Source organism: Harmonia axyridis, chromosome 5 (assembly GCF_914767665.1).
Source record: "Harmonia axyridis chromosome 5, icHarAxyr1.1, whole genome shotgun sequence".
Taxonomy (NCBI): domain Eukaryota; kingdom Metazoa; phylum Arthropoda; class Insecta; order Coleoptera; family Coccinellidae; genus Harmonia; species Harmonia axyridis.
In genome coordinates this window covers 43,403,966-43,427,247 of record NC_059505.1, presented here as the reverse complement: position 1 = coordinate 43,427,247, position 23,282 = coordinate 43,403,966, and the positions used below count along the sequence as shown (strand labels likewise).

Sequence of the window (23,282 nt, the reverse complement as noted above, 5' to 3'; positions counted from 1 at the left end):
CTAGACCAGAGTGTATTTTTACATTTTATTGAACTACCATTGATTCACCAAAGAATTATTATTTTTGGTGCAATTCTTTTTCAATTCATAGGATAATAGGCATTAATAGAATGAAAATTATATGAGATATTTTTCTATATTGAAATTTTAGTGAATTTTGTAGGACCTACCTCCGAGTTGAAATCCAGTCGACCGACGCGTGTGAACGGGTCATAAGGCGGTCGCAACCAATTGCCGAAAGCGATACTTGAGACTTTGCTTAAGCGTACAATGCAGCAAACCCCTGAATGGACATCAGGATGTAAACTACCTGTCATGGTCTTTGTGACACTCAATTATTGATATCGGATGAAGGTTTCAGGGCAGACTTTTTCTGACGGATTATTTCTGATGATATGCTTTCGGAATTTTAATCTGTACCAGGTTTTGCGTAATTTGTAATCTTTCAGTTTATGTTAGTATAAAGGGTGTTTTTTTTAGAGCTATAGAACTTTAAATTGCAATGAAACAACGATGGATTATTCGATTGACATGAATTTTATTTATTCGCAAGATAATCTTGTGGCATTACATTTTAAATATGATTTCTGGCATATGACCGCCACGGCTGCCTCGGATGTAGTCCAATCTGGACGTCCAATTTTCGATTACTTTTTCCAACATTTGTGGCCGTATATCGGCAATAACACGGCGAATGTTGTCTTCCAAATGGTCAAGGGTTTGTGGCTTATCCGCATAGACCAATGACTTTACATAGCCCCACAGAAAGTAGTCTAGCGGTGTTAAATCACAAGATCTTGGAGGCCAATTCACAGTTCCAAAACGTGAAATTAGGCGTCACCAAACTTGTCTTTCAATGAATCGATTGCGGCACGAGCTGTGTGACATGTTGCGCCGTCTTGTTGGAACCACAGCTCCTGAACATCATGGTTGTTCAATTCAGGAATGAAAAAGTTAGTAATCATGGTTCTATACCGATTACCATTGACTGTAACGTTCTGGTCATCATCGTTTTTGAAGAAGTACGGACCAATGATTCCACCAGCCCTTAAAGCGCACCATACAGTCAGTTTTTCTGGATTTAACGGTGTTTCGACATACACTTGAGGATTAGCTTCACTCCAAATGCGGCAGTTTTGTTTGTTGACGTAGCCATTCAACCAGAAGTGCGCTTCATCGCTAAACAAAATAAAATGGACGTAGTGCGCGATACGTATTCCGCACAGAACCATTATTTTCGAAATAAAATTGCACTATTTGCAAGCGTTGTTCAGGCGTGAGTCTATTCATGATGAATTGCCAAACCAAACTGAGAATAAATCACTTGACAGCTGTTGAATCGGTAGCCATCTTGAACAGTAATGCCAACTTAAAGTTATATACCTCGAAAAAAAACACCCGTTAGTTTCGATAAAATTTTTCTTTAATTTGTTTTTCTAGCCGCTGGTTGTTTAGAAAAATGTAAAAAGAAACTTTGGTCCTGTACTGCACTTTTTGGTTTGTTACAGTTTTGTCGTATCTGCTATCGATTTCGAGAAAAAAAAATTCAAAAAGCTCTCTTGAAATCCTCAGGAAAATCCAAATTATTATAGAGCTAGTAAGCAGTAATGAATGAATAATAGAAAAAAACTGTAATGAATTATAAAAAAATTAATAAAAAAAGAAAAAAAAAATTAATAATGAATAAAAAAAATGAATGATAAAAAAAATGTAATGTTATTACAAGTTTTGGTTACCCACTCTGTATCAAAGATCAATAAAGATTTGCTAAATTGATATAAGCATCACTAAAAAGTACGCCACATTAGAAACATATTAATGAGACTTTTCAGTCTTGAAATTATCCAAGGAATCTCTCATTTTCCTCCGTAGCTCTAATTTAGGAACACCCAGTATAAGGTAAAAACAACTGAATTGGTAATAAAAAAAATTATTTCCAGTATTTTGGTTCGTTATCAAACTTCTTTTTCTCACATTACAGATATAGGTAAATGTTGTCGTCAAAATTTTTGTTTCGATTAAGTACCCCCCCTCCCAAGAAAAAAAAGATCTACGCCCTTGGTCCTATCAGTTTTACTTTTCTTTCCAGTATTGCACATTCTCCACATCCTCGCTTGCGCAGCTTTTAGTGCAGCTCTTTCATAATTTCAATTTCCCCTTCTTATCATAACCGAATGGTCTTTCGCAAGTTGGAAAATTATGTTTTCCAAATGCTTTTCCGTCTTGAAAAATTATGATTCACGATAAACATCTTCGAGCGCACGATCCCCAAACAGATCCCTCTATCATTGCGTCACAAAGTCTGTAATTCTCGAATTATCAACCGGAAATGGTCTCAAACGATAAGGTCCAATTCGCTATTGTAGAAATTTGTCCTTTCGGAGGAGGGAAAATTTTGTGAGTATAGAGAGAATAACCATTTCAAGCATCGTTCAAAATTTCGTTTCAATAGCAGAAAAAAATTCAAGCATAACATCGAGAAAAAAGCAGGAAAGCATTGAAGTGGAATCAGAAGCTTTTGTGTGACAACTCACCTTTAGTGTAGTATAAAAATCCTTCGGTCCATGGCAGCCCTTGGACCTCTCGCTGAGATCCATTCTGTATCATCTCGTCTTCTCGATGTAGAGTTCTCTTCGTTGTTTTTCAATTTCTCTCACTTCTTTTCTGTTCATTTAATCGACTCCCTTTTCAGCGGGATATCTAGAGATTCTCATAATTATCGTCAGTTACATGAAAACACACTCATAAATATCTTGGGTTTATCGTCAACAACACGAGCACAGTAATATTGGATCAGGAATCATTCCCAGGGAATTTTCTACAACCTTCGCATGTGGAAGACAATGAAGACATCATAATTGAATACGTTTTTTTTTTATTTCTAGGCATCCATTTTGGAATTTATCAAAAGACAACTGATCGGAAAATCACCAATCGACAGTTTAATGTTTTTGAAATTCTGTGATTCCCGCAATGGTTTTCTTTGATTTTCCTCATGAGAGTCTATTTTCGTCGCTGGAAAGCTCCGTTAAGTACGTGTTTTTCCTTACAGTTTCTTTTGTTCTTCAAATTAGGCAATCATATTCTCTTTTCGAGTTTGTTCTTCATCAAAATCATTTGATAGACGATATCCACAATAGAAGTAAATTTCTCCGATGCTGCCATCTACTGCTTTTGATTGAACGGTAAACGTCTGATGCTTAGATTTCTGTAATTCAGCAATGCCAGCAAAAGTGTAGATGGACCCAGGATTGGTTTGAAAAATCTTTTTTTTTTATTTTACTAAAAAAGATTCAGCATTGTTGACTAGTGATCTGTATGATCGTCGTCTTCTCACATTATACTGTTTTCTGAAGAAAAGGAAATTTATGAATTTTCTCTGGTTACTAAGCAAGTATAGCGCATGTGTCTGTGATTCCCCGGTATCCATTTAATGCACCATCCGATAAGAAGGTAGCAGAAATTACTTCCTGTTTATATGTGCTGAATCTGATTGCATTACGTGATCGACTTCGGAGTTATTTGGAAGCTGTATAATGCGGGATACATTCTGCAATTTCGAGTTCTAGTACCTACAACAATATACAGACAAAACTAAGTGATAGTGCTATACTTCCATAATTTTACATAGAGAGGTAAGCTAGTTTCATTTCTCATGAGATATGCCATATTGATAGCAATGTTTTTCGCCAAAATCTGGAACCATGTTAGTTGAGCGTAGGCTTTATCTACAACTTGTGACAGTGATTTTTCGGTTAGTCATTCCGATAGTTTTAAAATAGAAACACAAATACAATTATCTATCGATTGCATTTAACCGAATCAGTCAACTTTTCCTATGCGATAGCGTTGCATTTATCTGTCCTGTGCTGAACTTATTTCCAAGGTCAAGCGTATTTAGCAGACTGGACATAAACCATCAAACAGTGGCGTCGGAGTGTGATCACAGTTTTACTTTTATTTCTTCAGTGATTAGATCATGGAGGAAGACTTTCAGGATCTCAAAATAGAGGACAACTATGATGTCAATATACTGCTTTTGGGAGAAACTGGTGTTGGAAAGTCCACATTCATAAATTCCATTGCAAACTACCTACATCACCATAACTTGGAGAAGGCAATTCAGGAGGATCTTTTCTATTTGATACCCTGTATGTTCAACATCACGGATGAGAATTATAGGCCTCAAAAAGTTCTTGTCGGATCTGATGATAATGAATATCAACTTGTAAGTAGAATTTTTTGGGGTACCTATCTATTTTTTTATGGACATTTTTACATTTGTATTCATCAAATAGTAGGTGATTTTAATGGAATTTTTTGTTCTATGATTATTTGTTCTCTAGAGAGGAATTAAGATTGTATAAAAATTTGCAAGTATGTATTACTAATTTGGCGAATGCGCTCTTATTTGATTATTTATATCATTTAGTTTTATCATGTCTGAAAATACACACTCTTATCAATCAATATAAGATATTTCCATAAAATCTACTTCAAATCATAATAGCAATATTTGATACTTGTCATTTTGTTTCATATCAAGGAAGAAAACCAATATTGTTTCATACTGTAAAAATTGATATAAACATTCCTAATTATAGGATGATTATAATTTCATGATTTTATCATACAATTATATTAATTTTCAACCAGAGGCGGGTATAAAAACTTCTAAATTTTATAGATATTTGATAGGACAATACGTACAAAATATAACTCGTTTTCTTTACGTGACAATGGCATAACCTGTAGAAAAAATAACATAGGAATATCATTTTTTTCATTACGATATCAATCTAATTGAAAGAGTTGGGGATTCCCCGAAAATGCGTTGCTTCAATGGTCGGTAAATACCCGTTTTCAGAAATAGCCTGTCACGTGAGCATAGACTTGCTCTTAAATAGCGTTTGATTATGAAATTTCCAAAAAGAGAAATAGATTTTTTTATTTGATTTTGCTTTGGATATAGGAGTCAGGAGAATAATTTTTTTAAGGAGTTTATTATACAGGGTTGGAATTATTTAGAGATACAGGTCGGCTTAAATTTCAAAAGAGTTGAGTTATGTATTAAGGAATGACTGTGATAGTGTTAACAGATCCAAAATATTTTCAATGGTTCCCGAGATATTTCGAAAAGAATAAAAATCGAGATTTTCTTTTTTTCTGTACAAATTTGCGTAGCTGGACTCAATATTTTTGTAGAGTGTGATACATTCTTGAATTTGTAATTTTTTTCTGTATCGCCCGATAAGGAGAACCAATATGGCGTCCATATGGAAAAAAATTACTATCGCGTCTCTGAAACAATGGAAAACAAAAAAAATCTAAAGACACCATTAGAATCTCTATACTGAATAACGATCACAAACCGAATTTCGTGAAGTTATCTCCAAAAACAAATGAATTATAAGAAAAAAAGAAAATCTCGATTTTTATTCTTTTCGAAATATCTCGGGAACCATTGGAGATATTTTGGATCTGTTCACACCAACACTCATCCCAAATAACGCAGTTTTTTTGAGATTTAAGCCACCCTGTATTTTTAACGGTTTTTGAATATTCGATATCATTTACAAAACGAGCCAAATTTAAAATACCGATGATTTTTTTAGGTTGGGGACTCTGCCACCCAAGATGTCAGGACATACGTATTCCCCATAGGAAATGGCAAAACCAGACTGAGACTGATAGATTCCCCAGGCATGGGGGATCCCAGAGGAGTGGAACAGGACGACCAAAACTGCGAGAACATCCTCTCCTACATCGGTCAGCTCCACCACCTGCACGCAATCTGTCTTCTCTTCAGACCCAACGATGCCCGTATCACCATCACCTTCGAATACTGCGTGAAACAGATCCTCTCCAGACTCGACAAATCAGCAGCCAGAAATATCCTTTTCGTTTTCACGAATGGCAAGGCTACCAACTATAAACCAGGTGAAACTATAGCCTGTCTTAAGAAGGTGGTGGAAGATATAAAGAAACAACCGCCCTACGTGGATATCAAGGTGGACGACAACGTTTTCTGTTTCGATAACGAAGCCTTCAGATTCCTGGCAGCAGTTAAGAAGGGCATTAAGTTTACGGATAACACGAAGGAGGAGTATTTCAAGAGTTGGAAGAACTCGTCGACTGAAGCTTGGAAGTAAGTAAAGGGTGTTTTTTTTAGAGCTATAGAACTTTAAATTGCAATAAAACAACGATGGATTATTCGATTGACATGAATTTTATTGATCCGCAAGATAATCTTGTGGCATTACATTTTAAATATGATTTCTGGCATATGACCGCCACGGCTGGCTCGGATGTACTCCAATCTGGACGTCCAATTTTCGATTACTTTTTCCAACATTTGTGGCCGTATATCGGCAATAACACGGCGAATGTTGTCATCAAAATGGTCAAGGGTTTGTGGCTTATCCGCATAGACCAATGACTTTACATAGCCCCACAGAAAGTAGTCTAGCGGTGTTAAATCACAAGATCTTGGAGGCCAATTCACAGGTCCAAAACGTGAAATTAGGCGTCACCAAACGTGTCTTTCAATAAATCGATTGTGGCAAGAACTGTGTGACATGTTGCGCCGTCTTGTTGGAACCACAGCTCCTGGACATCATGGTTGTTCAATTCAGGAATGAAAAAGTTAGTAATCATGGCTCTATACCGATCACCATTGACTGTAACGTTCTGGCCATCATCGTTTTTGAAGAAGTACGGACCAATGATTCCACCAGCCCATAAAGCGCACCAAACAGTCAGTTTTTCTGGATGTAACTGTGTTTCGACATACACTTGAGGATTAGCTTCACTCCAAATGCGGCAGTTTTGTTTGTTGACGTAGCCATTCAACCAGAAGTGCGCTTCATCGCTAAACAAAATAAAATGGACGTAGTGCGCGATACGTATTCCGCACAGAACCCTTATTTTCGAAATAAAATTGCACTATTTGCAAGCGTTGTTCAGGCGTGAGTCTATTCATAATGAATCGCCAAACCAAACTGAGAATAAGTCACTTGACAGCTATTAAATCGGTCGCCATCTTGAACAGTAATGCCAACTTAAAGTTATATACCTCGAAAAAAACACCCTATATTTTGGACATAGTTTTGGTGTGGATAATTTGGTAAAACCTTGAAAACTTTTGTTGTCTCATCAGCAGATGCCAAAACATGCTTAAATTTTGCCTACCGTTCTTGACACCGAATATTCTATTCCAGACTCATCAAGTACATAGTTGGAGATGTAGGTCGAGATCCCTTAGAACCGCACATGGTGAAATCGTCAAAGTGTGTCAACGAGGCCAGAAGGGTGATCAACCAGCTGGCCCAACCTATGGCCGATATTTCTCAGCTGATTCTCGACAATTTGCAAATTCTAGATCGTAGACAGAAGGAACTGCAGCAGGACAACATGAGTTTGGACAATTTGAGGGGGAAACTGTACGTTCCTGTCATCAATTTACAAGTCATCAAACTGACCCAACCAGCCACTGTGTGCTGCGATCCCAAATGCGCAGAGTTCGTAAAAGTGAGTATCGGCCCTCCTTGATAGTTCTATATGATACAAGTGCAGAAGACATCGATATTTTTTCAATGGTTCAAAATTTAAGAACGAGCCACAAAGTGGCGAGTTTTCAAATGAAATTATCTCTAATTCATTGAATTTTTATTGAAATTAATGAAATATTTCCATAAATCTCGTTTTTGCACTACAAATGTCAGTTGGCAGAACTGTTTTCCCTAAATTGAAGAAAAACAAGAGAAAAAAGTGATGTAGAATTCAAATTGATAAAAAAATAAACAATAGTTATATAAAATACAAGTGCAGAAGGCATCGATATTCTCATTTGTTAGAATGAGCCTTCTGTATGAGTATTATACATTATTTTTTCTAATTCTGTTGCATTCTGTCATACCTTGCGGGTCTATCTCAGTTTCACACATATTTCATGGTTATATTTCATTATTTTAAGTTGGTACTTTTAACTCTCCTGTCACAGATTTATCTATTATCTGTCAAAATTTTTATACGGAAAACAGTTCTGCCAACCAACATTTTTCAATGCAAAAGTCACTAGACGGTATTTATGGAAATATTCTATTCTTTGCAATGAATATTCAGTGAATTAGGGAAAATAATATACAGGGTGGCCATTTGAAAACGAAACAGACGAGATTACAGACGAAATAAAGTTTTTCGATAGAAATGCTTGGACAGGTCGATTTTTGTTTCGAGGGGGACAACTTAAGATGTAGGTTACGGACGCATAGCGCTTCAACTCTTGCTGCTACCCCCAATTTTTGAATAGGGAAGATGGGGTGAGTGATACCTCAATTTAAAGGTATTTTTATACTGATTTCAGCACAGTAATTGTTTTTTCATTTTATGCATTAGTTCTCGAAATATTCATGCGTTAGTTAGTTAGGAAGGAAGCCACAGTCATGGTTGTTTTGAAGCTCAAAATGTCGATTTTTCACAAAACACTACAAGTGCCATGAAAACACCACTTCATTTTCAAATACTTAGTTAAGAATATTTCGAGAACTAATGCATAAAATGAAAAAACAATTACTGTGCTGAAATCAGTATAAAAATACCTTTCAAATGAGGTATCACTCACCCCATCTTCCCTATTCAAAATTTGGGGGTGAGGGTTGTAGTAGCAAGGGTTGAAGCGCTATGCGTCCGTAACCTACATCTTAAGTTGTCCCCCTCGAAACAGAAATCGACCTGTCCGAGCATTTCTATCGAAAAACTTTATTTCGTCTGTAATCTCGTCTGTTTCGTTTTCAAATGGCCACCCTGTATAATACTCGTAAAGAAGATTTATTCTAACACTCGTTCATTCAAAAACTCGCCACTTCGTGAATCGTTTTTGAATTTTTAGTTTTTGAAAGGATATCAATGCCTTCTACACTTGTATTATAAATAACTATTCTCTAATTCTTTGAAAGTTTGTTGAAATCAATAGAATATTTCCATAAATATCGTTTAGTGATTTTCACAATGAAAAATGTTGGTTGGCAGAACTGTTTTCGTTATCACAAATTTGACAGAGAGGGTGTGGTCTGTATAGCCTCTGATAAACGCCCTGTACATTTTTCGTCCTAACCGCTAATAGTCTTATGATACTACGTATTTGCAGAATTGAAAAAGAAAAAAATGTTTTCGAAAAAAGCTTTGTCTGATGAAAAATTCATAATAATGTGAGGCCTCATCGCCACCATTTTTTTTTATAAGAATCCCATTAACGCATTAACCGTCGATAAAAAAAAAGTAAGTAGTCTGTTTCCGGTATAACCAGAAGTTGTAGAGATCTGAAAATATTTTAGGGAGAGAGATATTTTTCTCAAACCCCAATATGCAAATTTTCAGATCAAAATTATGATTAGTTTTCCATAAATGTCTAATAGGCAATCCCAGTGAATCACCCTGTTTATATCAAATTTCTCAAAAAACGGTGACTATTTCCCCAAACTTCTTTCAAATCAAGGCAAACTGTCACATTACAGGAAAATGAATGAGATAGAAGTAACATAAAGCACGCTGGATATCGATAATGGTTTAAAATGATATTCAAATAAAAAAAATTGAATACTTAAGAGTACATCAAAAGGACTATTCTGAAAACAAATGAAAAGGATATCAGACATCCCTCAAAGAGAAGTGCTAACCGCTGACGAATTAGAATTAAGCCATCTTTTGAATGGCATAATAAAAGGTGTTTTTTTTTAGAGCTATAGAACTTTAATTTGCAATAAAACAACGATGGATTATTCGATTGACATGAATTTTATTTATCCGCAAGATAATCTTGTGGCATTACATTTTAAATATGATTTCTGGCATATGACCGCCACGGCTGGCTCGGATGTAGTCCAATCTGGACGTCCAATTTTCGATGACTTTTTCCAACATTTGTGGCCGTATATCGGCAATAACACGGCGAATGTTGTCTTCCAAATGGTCAAGGGTTTGTGGCTTATCCGCATAGACCAATGACTTTACATAGCCCCACAGAAAGTAGTCTAGCGGTGTTAAATCACAAGATCTTGGAGGCCAATTTACAGGTCCAAAACGTGAAATTAGGCGGTCACCAAACGTGTCTTTCAATAAATCGATTGTGGCATGAGCTGTGTGACATGTTGCGCCGTCTTGTTGGAACCACAGCTCCTGTACATCATGGTTGTTCAATTCAGGAATGAAAAAGTTAGTAATCATGGCTCTATACCGATCACCATTAACTGTAACGTTCTGGCCATCATCGTTTTTGAAGAAGTACGGACCAATGATTCCACCAGCCCATAAAGCGCACCAAACAGTCAGTTCTTCTGGATGTAACGGTGTTTCGACATACACTTGAGGATTAGCTTCACTCCAAATGCGGCAGTTTTGTTTGTTGACGTAGCCATTCAACCAGAAGTGCGCTTCATCGCTAAACAAAATAAAATGGACATACTGCGTGATACGTATTCCGCACAGAACCATTATTTCCGAAATAAAATTGCACTATTTGCAAGCGTTGTTCAGGCGTGAATCTATTCATGATGAATTGCCAAACCGAACTGAGAATAAATCACTTGACAGCTGTTGAATCGGTCGCCATCTTGAACAGTAATACCAACTTAAAGTTATATACCTCGAAATAAAACACTCGTTATAAAAGGTATGTTCTTGGAAGAAAAAAGTTTGACAGTACTTTTACGCGCATCTCAAGTTACCTTTGACTTGTACAAAAGGCCAAAAAATCGGGATTACCAAGATAAGTGAATCACCGTGTACAACATCTGCTAGGACCTCTAATTGTTGATAAATGCATTATAAATTTTTATTTGCAGATCGAAGATCGTAATACGTGGAACTACAAGCAGAGATGTCATGATCCTTGTCATCTGCGAAATGTTCCACGAGATATAATCGGAGCACCTCAGTTAGAACATTGCGCAGCTATGGACATACGAACCCAGACTTGCATGAGGTGCGGTTGTGCCCAAACCGTTCACATGCACATTTACTATATGACGAAAAAGTTCGACGATAAAAAAATGGACACAAATGTTCAAAAAGAGATAACATCAACGGAGAAGGCATTGGCGGAGGCCGAAAGAGTGATTGGGAAAATAGTACAGAGAAAAACTGAACTGGAATTTGAAAAAGAAGTCATCATCGATTGTGCCGCTAAATTCGCCATATTTCTACAGAACAATGCCATAACACCATTTAATGATGCATACAGGAAATATCTCAACTATATGATTTTCCGGTAAGTTGGAGGGAGGAATATGCATATATATTCACGATTTCACTCCACTCAAGTCTCAGATTTTGTCATTTTTATTTTTTTCAGAGAAAAAAGTTTAGGAGAGAGTGCCGATCAACTTATCATTCAACACTTTCAAGATCTTCTGGTCAAATATGACCAAATCAAGAGTACATTCGATAAAGTGAAGGAAATGTCAGGGAAGGCTGGTGGTGAAGTTAAGGAATTACAAGCCCAAGATATACAAACAATATTGAATAAACTTTATTCCTTGAAACACAATGGAAAGAAAATAAAAGAATTATATTCTTCACAAAAAACCTCCCGTAGGAAGGAATATGAACAAACTGAATATGTACATTCATCAACTGTCAAACAACCTGAAATTAATGCGAATAAAACAAAATCACAAAGTGATGAAGATAAAAATAAAACAAAAAAACAAGGGAAAAAGCAGCCAGAAAATAACGTCAAGAACTACCATCAACACGGCATTCACAAAAATAAGCCAAATCAGCAGAATTTTAACAAACACTTATTTCAAAATTTAAATAAGGATAATGTAACAGTTGTAACCCAGTCGCAGGGTACTAAAAAACAGATCAAAATCGAGATAAACGAAAGTAGGTCTGATACTGAACGAAAGAAAAATCAGAACAAAAACCAGCAAGGCAATACCAAATTATTCGTCCTTAACAACAAGGGTCCTGGTCAAAACAAGAACTCGCAGGGTCAGGCGAAGCAGCAGGACGGCAAAAAGAATAATCAAGGTCCAACACACATTTTCAGCAACAAACAGTCAAACTCCCAAAATAATCCTACTGGTTCTTATAAAGCGCCTTATCAAGCCCGTGAAAATATTCCTCCGCCGCCTTATGATGCTACTCGTCCAACTCAGGATCCTCGATCGCCATCTGGTCCTTACGACTACCGCCCACCCTACGATGCTCGTCCTCCGTACGACTATCGACCACCTCAAGACGCTCGTCCACCTTACGACCCTCGTCCACCCTACGATCCTCGTTCACCACATGATGCTCGTCCACCCTACGACCCTCGCTCACCACATGATGCTCGTCCACCCTACGATCCTCACTCACCACATGACACTCGTCCACCCTACGACTATCGCCCGCCTTATGACGCTCGTCCACCTTACGATCCTAGATCACCCCCAGACACTCGTCCACCCTACGACTATCGTCCGCCTTATGACGCTCGTCCTCCTTACGATCCCCGATCCCCCAATGACGCTCGTCCAGCTTATGATGCTCGTCCTCCTTACGATCCTCGATCACCCAATGACGCTCGTCCAGCTTATGATGCTCGTCCTCCGTACGATCCCCGATCACCCAATGACGCTCGTCCAGCTTATGATGCTCGTCCTCCGTACGATCCCCGATCACCCAATGACGCTCGGCCAGCTTATGATGCTCGTCCACCTTGGGACGTTCGTCCTTCCTACGATGCTCGTCCACCGAACGACACGTTCTGGCGTTCAGGTAATGCTTAGCCTTAATTCAGACCTTAAAAAACGTATTTGTTAATGGTTTTTCAGGCGGACGTTCCGACACGCAAAAGAAACCTTCTTCCGATAAAAATAACAGCGACGGAGGCAAACAAAGGCGACGAAGACGCAGAAACAATGACAGCGGTAACGAGAGTTTCAAAAGTTGCGATGACTCGGATTGAGAGATCTCGCTTTTTGTTTTGTATATCCTCGGAAAAAATTATTATTGATAATTGATTTTTCGTGTGTATATATAGCTAGTATTTTTATATGGTTTATGTGGTTTTATACATCTATGACAATATTCCCTTATAAGTATCAATTTTGTTATAAAAATATCTGTTTTCAAGAGTAGAACCTTAATTATAATAAACATTGAAAAATGTTATATTTTTTCCTTTTTTTTTCTACAACTATTGGAAAATAATATGTAGATATTAAAAAAAAATGTGACTTATTGTTGTGAGATTAAGAATGGAATAAAAATTATATTGGTTGATTGTATTTTATTAACTCTGGAATTGAATACGTTTTGGAATTCCGGAAGTTGTATGTCTTTATTCACATTTACAATCTAAATTCTAAGGAGTGTACAAAATCAGTTTTTATACCACATTGATCCTGCTAGCATAAGAATGCTACTGTATATCCTTGTGGTAATTTTTTCAATCAGTTTTTTGTTATGAATGAACAAAATTTGACCACGCACTACTTATTTGATATTTCAAATAACAAATCTTTGAAGAATACAAATGGAATTATAAGAAATCAAAATTTGGAAAAAAAAACGTCCACCATTATACAAAAGTTTTCTCAAGGCGTGCTTGAATTATTACATAACAGGTCAATTGAAAAGTCCCCGGTCTACCATAGTGAAACACATTTTTTTGGCAAGATTCGATTTTATTATTCAACATAGTTGTCTTCGACTACCATTTTTGTAGTACGATTTGTCTTTCGCTTCGAAATAGGCCTCAGTTTCGTTGATTACTTCTTCATTGTCGCTAAATTTCTTTCCAGCGAACATTCTTTTGAGGTCTGAGAACAGGAAAAAGTCGCTGGGGTTCAGATCTGGCGAATATGGTGGATGCAGAAGCAATTCGAAGCCCAATTTTGCCATTGTTTTCATTGATTTGTGACACGGCGCATTGTCTTGATGAAAAAGCACCTTTTTTTTCTTCGAATGGGGACGTTTTTCAACGATTTTATCCTTTAAACGATCCAATAACGCTATATAATAACCACTGTTGATGATCTGGCCCTTTTGGAGGTAATCAATGGATATTATACCTTGCGCATCCCAGAATACTGATTCCATAACCTTGCCAGCTGACTGTTAGGTTTTTCTAGCTTCGGATTCGGTTTATCGTGTGCAGTTCACTCAGCTGACTGTCGATTGGACTCTTGAGTGAAATGATGGAGCCATGTTTCATCCATTGTCATATATCAACCCAAAATTTCAGGTTTATTGCACTTAAACAGCTTCAAACACTGCTCAGAATCATTAACACGTTGTTGCTTTTGATCGATTGTGAGCTCGCGTAGCACCCATTTTGCACACAGCTTTCTCATGTACAAATATTCGTGAATGATATGATGTACACGTTCAGATGATATCTTCACAATGTCTGCTATCTCGATAAACTTCACTTTACGGTCATTCAAAATTATTTTGTGAACTTATTTGATTTTTTCGTCGGTGACCGTCGGCGTCCACTGCGTTCGCCGTCTTCAGTGCTTACTTCACCACATTTAAACTTACCATACCAATCAATGATGGTTGATTTTTCTGGTTCGGACCCCGGAAACTCTTCATCAAGCGGAGATTTTGCTTCAACTGAATATTTTCCCTTCAAAATCAGCGAAAACGAAATTCTTTTTTCAATATTTTTTCGAATAAAAAATAGCTACACTCACAACGCAATTACTCACAAACTAATGGTTGGACTGCTGTCAAATTTTGAAATCGTTTGAAGACTGGTACTAACTAAAAACCATATGTATTTAATACTAGCACCGCCATCTGTGCATCAGACAATTGGCCTAATATGTATATGAGTTATTATTTGTGTCATCGTTGTCGGTTTGTTTTGATTTTTCTATGATTCTGATAGGACGATCACCATGATATTTTGCATAAAGCTTGGAATTGTAAGTCTCTAGGGACATACTCGAACGGATATGTTGTCTCGAAGATATTGGGTGATAATATGCTCGAATTTTCTATGGTTCTGGAGGATTTATCGATATAATATTTCGCACTGTGCTTTAACTTTTTATTCTCCATCTAAATCCAAAACTTCATCTCGTTTGAATTCGTAGTTTCGGAATTATTAGAAGAACAAAAAATTTCGGAATTTGCCCATTAAGAGAAAACACCACTACATGACTACTCAGTTCAAAACGAAATTAGAGATATTTCTTCTTACAAATCACCGATATTATGGGATTTTCACAAAATTTCTTTAAACAATAATCTACATTGAAGTATTTTAATGTTTTTAATTTGCGAATGAAAAAGATTATAATTTTGGTAACTTTACGTTTTTCGAGAAAGAATTGATGATATGGAATCTCTACAAAGCACTGATGTATTTTATCGTAAAAAAAATCATTACGAAAGAGACAAAACTCTAATAAGGTGTAAATTTTCAAAGACGAGAATGTCACGCTGTGGTATTCCCTCCAACCTAACCTAACCGCGGCATTCAAGCTCAGAAAGTTCAGGTCCTTCACTTCTAAAATTATCGTCTTCACGGACGGACAGAATTTGAGTCAGTATTAGTCCCATGTCGTTCGAGACCATTTGCGTCTCGAAACCACAACAGAAACTCCCCGTCCGTTGTGACGCCACTGCGTCCGATCTCCGCAACACGTTTTATCGACAGCCACTTTGTTGCCAATGCGTGTAACCAACATCCGTATGTTCAAGAAGTTCGATAAGAATAATCGATTAAAAGCGATAACGATTCCCTCCGATTTATCCTCTCTAACATCCTCAAAACCCACGAATTCAAATCGACCATTTGACGAAACACACATCAAAACGTTCCAACACAAATTTCAACAACTAGAGAGAGAGCGAAAGAGTGAGACATGATTCGGTTAGATTTATAAACAAACACGATCGCGTCCATGCCACAGTCGCTCAAGCTAGTCGTCGGCAACAACGACGCTCATCCGGTTCTGAAAGTGTCCACGCGACTTCTCCTCCTCTCCGCGAAGTGTTCAACAGATGCCACGACAAACATGAAACCCGACTAGTCGGCCACCGGCTTAACATGAAGCAAACCGGCGTGGATACGTTCAAAATGGAAGACAGACCGACGAAACCAGCACTCTCCATCAAAAACCCGGACACCACACCGGCCAATAAGCCCACAGTGGAAAAGAACGAACTCCCGATGACCAGCAAGATACCACGTGCGAAACCACTCACCCCAAAACTACCCATCACCGACGGCTTCTCCCAAAAACCCAAGCACCTCCACTACCACCAGCATCACCACCCTCAAACCATCATAGAAGACGAGGACGACACCTCGGAGGACTCCAACGACAAGAAAGCCCCGACCAAAACCCTTCCAGAACAACCGGATAAGATTCGGATGAACCGCGTACCGACCGCTGTGGAACTCCACCAAACGCAAAGCGATAAGTCGTCGAACAGATCGTCGTTGAACGATTTTCCGGTGGTGAACAAGAACGCGATCAAGAGAGTGGCTACAGGTGTCGATTTGACGAGTCACGTGACCACGGGGTCGCCGAATTTTCGTAGAGGTAACAGTGTTAGATCGTTGAGGGGTGGTTTTTATGGAGAGAAAGTGGGAAGTGAGTGTGGCGAGAATCTGTTTTCGAAGCCGTTTTCCGATCAGGCTTCGATCAGAAGCTGGGCTTCGGTTGGTCTGGGTTCTACTGATGGCAAGAAGATGATTATTAGGAGGGTGCCGACGTCGCCCGAAGAACTGTTCACGATTGTTAATCCACCGACGTAAGTTTTTACGCATAACATATAATGATATGTTATGGCTAAATTTATGTGCCGTAATATCATGACTAAAATTGTAATTCTGCAATGGTAAATTTATGGGTAAATTGAAATTCGTCATTGATATATGTTATGCCAAAGTAAATTATTTTTACTCAATGTGATGTTATGGCCAAATTATTTGTTCGCAATATGTTATGGCAAAGTTATAATTCTGCAATGGTGAATGTTATGGCTAAATTGATATTCGTCATTTATAGGATATGTTATGCAAATAATTCCGTTATAATAAATGTTATGGCTGAATTATTTGCCGCAATATGTTATGGCAAAATTGTTTTTCGCGATAGTAAATGTTATCGCAAAATTGTCTGTCCGCAATGAGTGTTATGCCGAAAATTTCGATTCCGTGTCAATAAACATTGTTTTTCCGCAATTGCAGTTATATGTAATGGCTAAATTATTTGTTATATTGTATTTCCGCTAAAATGAACGTTATGCCAAAATTTTAATTCCGCAATACTAAATATTATACAAAATAGTTGTTCGGCAATTAAAGGTATATGTTATGGATAAATTATGTGTTACATTATGATAAAATTGTTTTTCTCTAATTTTGTGGTAAATCCTTCTATTCTGCCATACCTTGTAGAACAAAATCATTCGGGAATATCTCATTTTCACACAGATTTCATGGTTATATCTCATTATTATATGTTGGTACTCGGAATTCTCCTGTTACGGATTTATCTATTCTCTGCCAAATTTGTGATACAGAAAAAAGTTCTGCCAACCAACATTTTTCATTGCAAAACTAACTAAACGATATTTTTGGAAATATTCCAATAATTTCAATAAATATTCAGTTAATTACAGAAAATAATGTATAATATTCCTACAGAATGTTCATTCCAACATTCTGTCATTCAAAAACTCGTCACTTCGTAGCTTTTTGATCTTCTTGAGTTTATCTTCTGTCCGAAAAAGTCTTAAGTGACAACTTGCAATATTAATAATAATATCCGTAATGCTGAAAGGAACAAACAATTAATCTAAACCTAACACTAAATACTACATTTTTTACAACCTACTTCCGTCTTCCAAGCTAAAGACAGGGAAGAAGCATCTTGCAAGTTGCAATCTCTCTCTGTCAACTTCTATACTATCAGTATTAAATTACGCTCGTTAAAAAAAAGTGGGTACTAACCCATTTTTTCTCTCTTTTGCGTAATCAAACTTAGAACTACTCAACCTTGAGTAGTTTTTAGATGTAAGCGGCAATTTGTTAAGTTTATTCGTGTAATGATTTACTTCCACATATTAAATTATGCATTCTGCCGACTGCTGAGGTTCTATTGTTAATAGCTCGTTTTCTTTGAATTCTATTTATTCGAAATGGAAGGAAATCATGTACCTTTTTTCCCGGTAAAAGCAGTTGATGAATCATTCAAACAATCAATCAATCTTACGTGATCGACCAAATTCAAATCAGGGCGAAATTATGGCCATACGAAGTGTCGATATAAACTCAATTCTAATCTTTAGGAGGAGTTCAGTGAGTAACCAAACTGATTTCTTCAAATTAGAGGTTTTCACTTGGACAACTCTTCGATTGTCTCGTGGTTGGAGTATTTCGACCTTCGATGTTATTTATAGACAGCAACTCCAGAAGAACTTAAAGATGAATCACACTTTAACGGCTAAATCTGATTTCATCTTTGTGCATAACTTATACCTGTGACTATAACCGTTTTTCTTCGAGCTGAATGAGTTCTTTAACCCCTTAAAGATGCAAGTCAGTGCGCCAGCATAATTTTAAGCACGTAGTGCGTATTTTGCTTATTACGCACTGTTTTATAATCTCATCGTAAGTTCGTTTTCTTTGTGTGTGAAGTTATTGAATTTCACCTGTAAATTGAGCATGAATAATATTTTCATTATAGTCATGAGTTTGACAAAAAGCTGCCTTCAAAATCTACGAGTTGATTTTATATCACTTTTTGGTCATATAACGGGTGTTTTTTTCAAGGTATTTAACTTTAAGTTGGCATTACAGTTCAAGATGGCGACCGATTTAACAGCTGTCAAGTGATTTATTCTCAGTTTGGTTTAGCAATTCATCATGAATAGACTCACGCCTGAACAACGCTTACAAATAGTGCAATTTCATTTCGAAAATAATGGTTCTGTGCGGAATACGTGTCGCGCACTACGTCCATTAGCGATGAAGCGCACTTCTGGTTGAATGGCTACGTCAACAAACAAAACTGCCGCATTTGGAGTGAAGCTAATCCTCAAGTGTATGTCGAAACACCGTTACATCCAGAAAAACTGACTGGTGCGCTTTATGGGCCGGTGGAATCATTGGTCCATACTTCTTCAAAAACGATGATGGCCAGAACGTTACAGTCAATGGTGATTGGTATAGAGCCATGATTACCAACTCTTTCATTCCTGAATTGAACAACCATGATGTCCAGGAGCTGTGGTTCCAACAAGACGGCGCAATATGTCACACAGCTCGTGCCACAATCGATTTATTGAAAGACACGTTTGGTGACCGCCTAATTTCACGTTTTGGACCTGTGAATTGGCCTCCAAGATCTTGTGATTCAACACCGCTAGACTACTTTCTGTGGGGCTATGTAAAGTCATTGGTCTTTGCGGATAAGCCACAAACCCTTGACCATTTGGAAGACAACATTCGCCGTGTTATTGCCGATATACGGCCACAAATGTTGGAAAAAGTCATCGAAAATTGGACGTCCAGATTGGACTACATCCGAGCCAGCCGTGGCGGTCATATGCCAGAAATAATATTTAAAATGTAATGCCACAAGATTATCTTGCGGATAAATAAAATTCATGTCAATCAAATTAGCTATCATTGTTTTATTGCAATTTAAAGTTCTATAGCTCTAAAAAAACACCGTTTATATACTTAGGATTTAATCGAAAAATTTTGATGATCCTGAATGTTTTATATTTGTGAGCTTTTGTATTATAATATACTCTCTCAATCTTTATCATAATTTATTTATGATAAATTATTTTCTCTCATTCTGTGGCAAATCTGTGAAATTTGTGATACAGAAAACAGTTCTGCCAACCACTATTTTCCAATGCAAAAATCTCTAGACGGTATTTGTGTAAACATTCCATTGAGTTTCTTAATTGACGCCAGTATTTTTTTTTGTGTAATTTTCAAATCCTTTATCAGCTAGTTCCGAACGGCGCCAATGTATTTGTCGGTTATCCCCGTTCAAAGCACTCTTGTTCCACTCATATTCCAAAACGTCCTTGAACTATAAAATATTTCAACAATAGAGCAGGCGAGATCGGTTGAAGAATAGGTGTTTCACACTGTAAAATGATATTAGTTACGAAAATAACCGTAAAATTAGAAGTTCACCTGTGAGAATACGTGAAATGGCTAATATTTGAGAGTCTTGTGATTCGCGTCTCAAATAAATTGGGTTCATATATCACTCATGCTTCACTGAATTCGTCCAGATCAACATCATATCGTTGTACAAATATGCATAGAATTTAATAAGGACAGGGCCGGATCGAGTGTCAGCGGTACAAAAGCAACAAACATTTTTGTATCTGCTGGTTTGGTTCGTTTTTTCCAGTAACTGTTCGCCAGTTTTCAAAAAATAGCTAATTTCGATCAAAAGATTGATTCAGTTACAAATAAATAAATTAGAAATGAAAAAATCTGAAGCTTTTGAGTGCTCAGTCATACATACAGGTGTAGATCTCTAAGAGAGCAATTGGCACATTAGTGGCGAGCACTCAAAAGATCCAGGCTTTACGTCAAAGCTGTCTTTATTATTTTTTTTTTTTGGATATTCTGAATTTATTTTCTACGATTTTGATTATGCTATCAATACTTAGAGTAATAAACCGTAGATAGAGAGAGCGTATGTCATTTTCAGTAAGAAAATTTTGTCCCCAACATGAACTATCAAGTTTGACATTAAGCGCGCGGAAATGAAAACATATCAGTGATACGATATTTCACTCAATTCGCGAGTTTCTCCACAAAGAACGCATTTCTTATGTCCCATAGTGAATCAACGTTTCATATAAACTCAAAATATATTGAAATAAATACCTAAATATATCGGAAATTCCGAAAACAAACTTCAAGCGCGCCAAACGACGTGAAACTACCGATGACACTAGGAGAGCAAAAGTTGCCAAAACTTGGATTTCAGCAGATAGATACAGAAAATAATAAATATTCTGCTTATTATAAATTCGACAATTAGGAAAAATATCGCATTCCAAATATTCAAATTTGCATATTCAATCGGGAATGACTCAAATAATTATATTTCATTCAATATAATATACATTCATAACGATATAGTAGTATTGTGTATTTGAAAATATATCACAATCCGACAACGTAATCTAACCATGTTGGGGACATGTAAAAATTATAAAAAATATACTCCCTTTATCTATGTTTATTACTCTATGTATCAATACTAAAGTCTGCAAGAAACTTGAAATGGTTATTTTTTATATACACATATTGGGTAAATGTTTTTCTTGAATTTTTCATGAATTTTTCGTCATTGTGAAGCTTGAAATCATTATTTCACATCAATTTGCAAATTTAGTTCGGAAGCTATTATGTTTACGACTGGATTCGCCATCAGTGAATCGAACTTTATCGTTTTCGACCATTCCCGGCTTATAACTAGAAAATTCAGCTATTGTCATGAAATAACTGAGCGATCTGTTCAGGGAACGGGCGGGAAGGAAAAAATCAATTTATTCATGCATAACTGGTTTTGAGCTTGTCAAAATTACTCGGTAAAAACGTCATAAAGCGAATATGACGTCTCATTTGGTTATTACAGGAAAATTCAGTGTATTTTCCATTCCTTCGATAACATGTATCATCAACTGTCAACGTTCTGATTTCATACATTATTTATTTTGAAATGCGAGACAATGATTAATTCCAAGATATCAAAACCGCGAGTTTCACAATATTTGCACAAAAAATAATCATTTCTCTTTTATAGAGGAACACAGAATTGGACCCAGATAACTGTAACGTTTTTACCAACCGCCATTGCTTCATGAATATCTATGACAAAAATAAACAGTTTTCTCCATACAAGAACTCGTGAAAAAGTTGAAAATTAGTTTGGCAATCCGTTGAATCTAATGAACAACGGAAGAAAGTAATTTAAACTAATTTCTGGTGGAAAATTACCAAGCTGTATTTTGGCAAAAGTATCAAACGATAATTTCGTAATAAATTCACGAACAAATCATACAACGTGTGATTTTTTGTATCATATATTCGACAACTAATGAATATTACAGAGTAATTAACATTAATTGAATGTGATCGAGAATATTCAATCTATACCAATAGGTATTCAATAGTAAAAGTGTGTTCGACATTAAAGATGATTTAGAAGAGTGATGAATTCCTATTTAATGTATTCCATTGTTACTTGATGGTAATTCATTATTGAATGAAAGAAAAACTAATTTCCACAAATTTTAAATATTTACACATTGTGGATTCATCAGGTTAATTTTACATTTTGACTGATCGCATGCGCCTGAGCTCACGCGACGAAACTAACGGGTGTTTTTTTTTCGAGGTATATAACTTTAAGTTGGCATCACTGTTCAAGATGGCGATCGATTCAACAGCTGTCAAGTGATTTATTCTCAGTTTGGTTTGGCAATTCATCATGAATAGACTCACGCCTGAACAACGCTTGCAAATAGTGCAATTTTATTTCGAAAATAATGGTTCTGTGCGGAATACGTATCGCGCAATACGTCCATTAGCGATAAAGCGCACTTCTGGTTGAATGACTACGTCAACAAACAAAACTGCCGCATTTGGAGTGAAGCTTATCCTCAAGTGTATGTCGAAACACCGTTACATCCAGAAAAACTGACTGTTTGGTCAGTTTATGGGCTGGTGGAATCATTGGTCCGTACTTCTTCAAAAACGATGATGGCCAGAACGTTACAGTCAATGGTGATCGGTATAGAGCCAAGATTACTAACTTTTTCATTCCTGAATTGAACAACCATGATGTCCAGGAGATGTAGTTCCAACAAGACGGCGCAACATGTCACACAGCTCGTGACACAATCGATTCAAAGAAAGACACGTTTGGTGACGCCTAATTTCACGTTTTGGACCTGTGAAACTACTTTCTGTGGGGTTATGTAAAGTCATTGGTCTATGCGGATAAGCCACAAACCCTTGACCATTTGGAAGACAACATTGGCCGTGTTATTGCCAATATACGGCCACAAATGTTGGAAAAAGTCATCGAAAATTGGACGTCCAGATTGGACTACATCCGAGCCAGCCGTGGCGGTCATATGCCAGAAATCATATTTAAAATGTAATGCCACAAGATTATCTTGCGGATAAATAAAATTCATGTCAATCGAATAATCCATCGTTGTATTATTGCAATTTAAAGTGCTATAGCTCTAAAAAAACACCCTTTACCTAGCGC

At 36.8% G+C, this 23,282-nt stretch overlaps 3 protein-coding genes across 3 annotated transcripts in view; 2 read left to right on the top strand and 1 right to left on the bottom strand.

Moving 5' to 3' along the window:
• LOC123681227 (BMP and activin membrane-bound inhibitor homolog) overlaps positions 1–2,812 on the bottom strand; it is a 40,958-nt gene extending 38,146 nt beyond the window's left edge. Inside the window, exon 1 of the mRNA XM_045619491.1 lies at positions 2,535–2,812. Coding sequence (XP_045475447.1) covers positions 2,535–2,607 — 73 coding nt within the window. The 5' untranslated portion in view covers positions 2,608–2,812. The remainder of the gene's footprint in view (positions 1–2,534) is intronic.
• A 474-nt stretch (positions 2,813–3,286) lies between these two features.
• Positions 3,287–13,270, top strand: LOC123681226. The gene is made up of 7 exons (XM_045619489.1): positions 3,287–3,635; positions 3,970–4,228; positions 5,616–6,148; positions 7,221–7,530; positions 10,842–11,266; positions 11,351–12,765; positions 12,822–13,270. Exons 2-7 carry the CDS (start codon positions 3,980–3,982, stop codon positions 12,953–12,955), a joined length of 3,066 nt encoding a protein of 1,021 aa, XP_045475445.1. The 5' UTR covers positions 3,287–3,635; positions 3,970–3,979; the 3' UTR covers positions 12,956–13,270.
• Positions 13,271–15,749: 2,479 nt separating this feature from the next.
• The window catches only part of LOC123681224 (sodium- and chloride-dependent GABA transporter ine), a 25,090-nt gene continuing 17,557 nt past the window's right edge, over positions 15,750–23,282 (top strand). Inside the window, exon 1 of the mRNA XM_045619484.1 lies at positions 15,750–16,764. Coding sequence (XP_045475440.1) covers positions 16,055–16,764 — 710 coding nt within the window. The 5' untranslated portion in view covers positions 15,750–16,054. The remainder of the gene's footprint in view (positions 16,765–23,282) is intronic.

Coding starts and splice junctions, on each gene's coding strand:
- LOC123681226 (XM_045619489.1), top strand. CDS start 3,980: ATGGAGGAAGACTTTCAGGATCTCAAAATAGAGGACAACTATGATGTC. Junction 4,229..5,615: donor ATGATAATGAATATCAACTT/GTAAGTAGAATT, acceptor TGATTTTTTTAG/GTTGGGGACTCTGCCACCCA. Junction 11,267..11,350: donor CTCAACTATATGATTTTCCG/GTAAGTTGGAGG, acceptor TATTTTTTTCAG/AGAAAAAAGTTTAGGAGAGA.